At 45.7% G+C, this 1,397-nt stretch overlaps 1 protein-coding gene across 1 annotated transcript; it reads right to left on the bottom strand.

The window, feature by feature from the left end:
- Positions 1-28: 28 nt before the first annotated feature.
- Positions 29-1,048, bottom strand: LOC108724955 (uncharacterized; the record flags this gene model as incomplete). The annotated part of the gene is made up of 1 exon (XM_018451721.1): positions 29-1,048. A coding segment is annotated over exon 1 (1,020 nt), but the record flags the coding sequence as incomplete, so codon positions are not given.
- Between the last annotated feature and the right edge of the window lie 349 nt (positions 1,049-1,397).

Here is a 1,397-nt window from a genome sequence, read left to right on the forward strand (position 1 = left end):
CACCCGTGGAAGTCACAACTGAAGATACCATCCTCAACTCTAGTAGATTCTCCCGTGGTTGAATGATGTTTCCGCCCGGCCATAGGTCATCGTTGTGTCGCAAAAAAGAGGGTCCGTGCCACCACGAAGCATTATTGATTAATTCGTTGGGATTTAGTCCACGCGACAGAACATCGGCGGGGTTATTTGATAAGCTGACATGGCGCCAGTCTTTGAAATCCGTGAGTCGCTGTATCTCGCCAACTCTATTTGCCATGAAAGGTGTCCACTTCCGAAATGGCGAGCCTATCCAATTGAGTGTGATCATGGAATCTGACCAACAAAACCTCCTCGAATGCTCCAACTGTATTGCTTCACCAACCTTTGACATGAGACGAGCTAATAGCAAAGCTGCGCACAACTCAAGCCGTGGTAGAGACACCGCCTTAAGCGGAGCGACTTTTGACCTGGAACACAATAATTCTATTCGATACTCATGTGGCCTTAACTTCGTGCGGAGGTACACACAAGCATCATATGCCCTTTGGCTAGAGTCACTAAACCCATGTATTTGCATCGACCGCGAGTTGGAATCAAACTTGACCGCGCGAGGAATCTCCAGCTGATTGAGAACCACCAATTGTGATCTGAACATGGTCCAGCGCGTATGAATGTCTGGAGGGACAGATTCACCCCATTGAATACCTATCTGCCACAACTCCTGAACAATGAGCTTGGCGATAACGATGACTGGGCCCAACAATCCTAATGGATCAAATATTCTCGTGGTTTCGGATACAATGCTGCGTTTGGAAATTGTAGAAGCCGACGCGGGTTCACAATGAAAGTGGAAGGTGTCTTCGATTCGATTCCATTGAACACCGAGAATGCAAGCTTCGATCTCATTGCTAATTGTAATTAATTTATCGTTTTGATTGCCTAGGCCCTCGAGCAAGCTGGGACAATTGGATGCCCATTTATCTAGTTCGAAACCTCCTTCTCGTAATAATTCAATCACCTCATCGCGTATGATTCTTGCTTCTTTGACGGTATCTGCTCCCGTAAGCATGTCATCTATGTAAAAGTCCCGAATGAGGTGCTTCGCTCCTAATGGATACCTTGAAGAAAATAGGTTAGCGAGGTGAACGAGACACCTAGTGGCTAAGTATGGCGCTGTAGATGTGCCATACGTTATGGTGAGCAATTCGTAAGTGATAACTTCGTCGGTAGAACTCTCTCGCCATAGAATCTTCTGTAAACCAGTCTGTGAGGGGTGCACTAATATTTGTCAATACATTTTAATGATATCGGCTACGATAACATATCGAAACGTTCGAAACCTTATTAAAATAGACACCAGGTCTTGTTGGATGACTGGACCTACCATTAAGACATCGTTGAGAGATAACCCGCTGCTG

This window comes from Mycetomoellerius zeteki, unplaced genomic scaffold (assembly GCF_001594055.1).
Source record: "Mycetomoellerius zeteki isolate Tzet28-1 unplaced genomic scaffold, Tzet1.0 C4402584, whole genome shotgun sequence".
NCBI lineage: Eukaryota > Metazoa > Arthropoda > Insecta > Hymenoptera > Formicidae > Mycetomoellerius > Mycetomoellerius zeteki.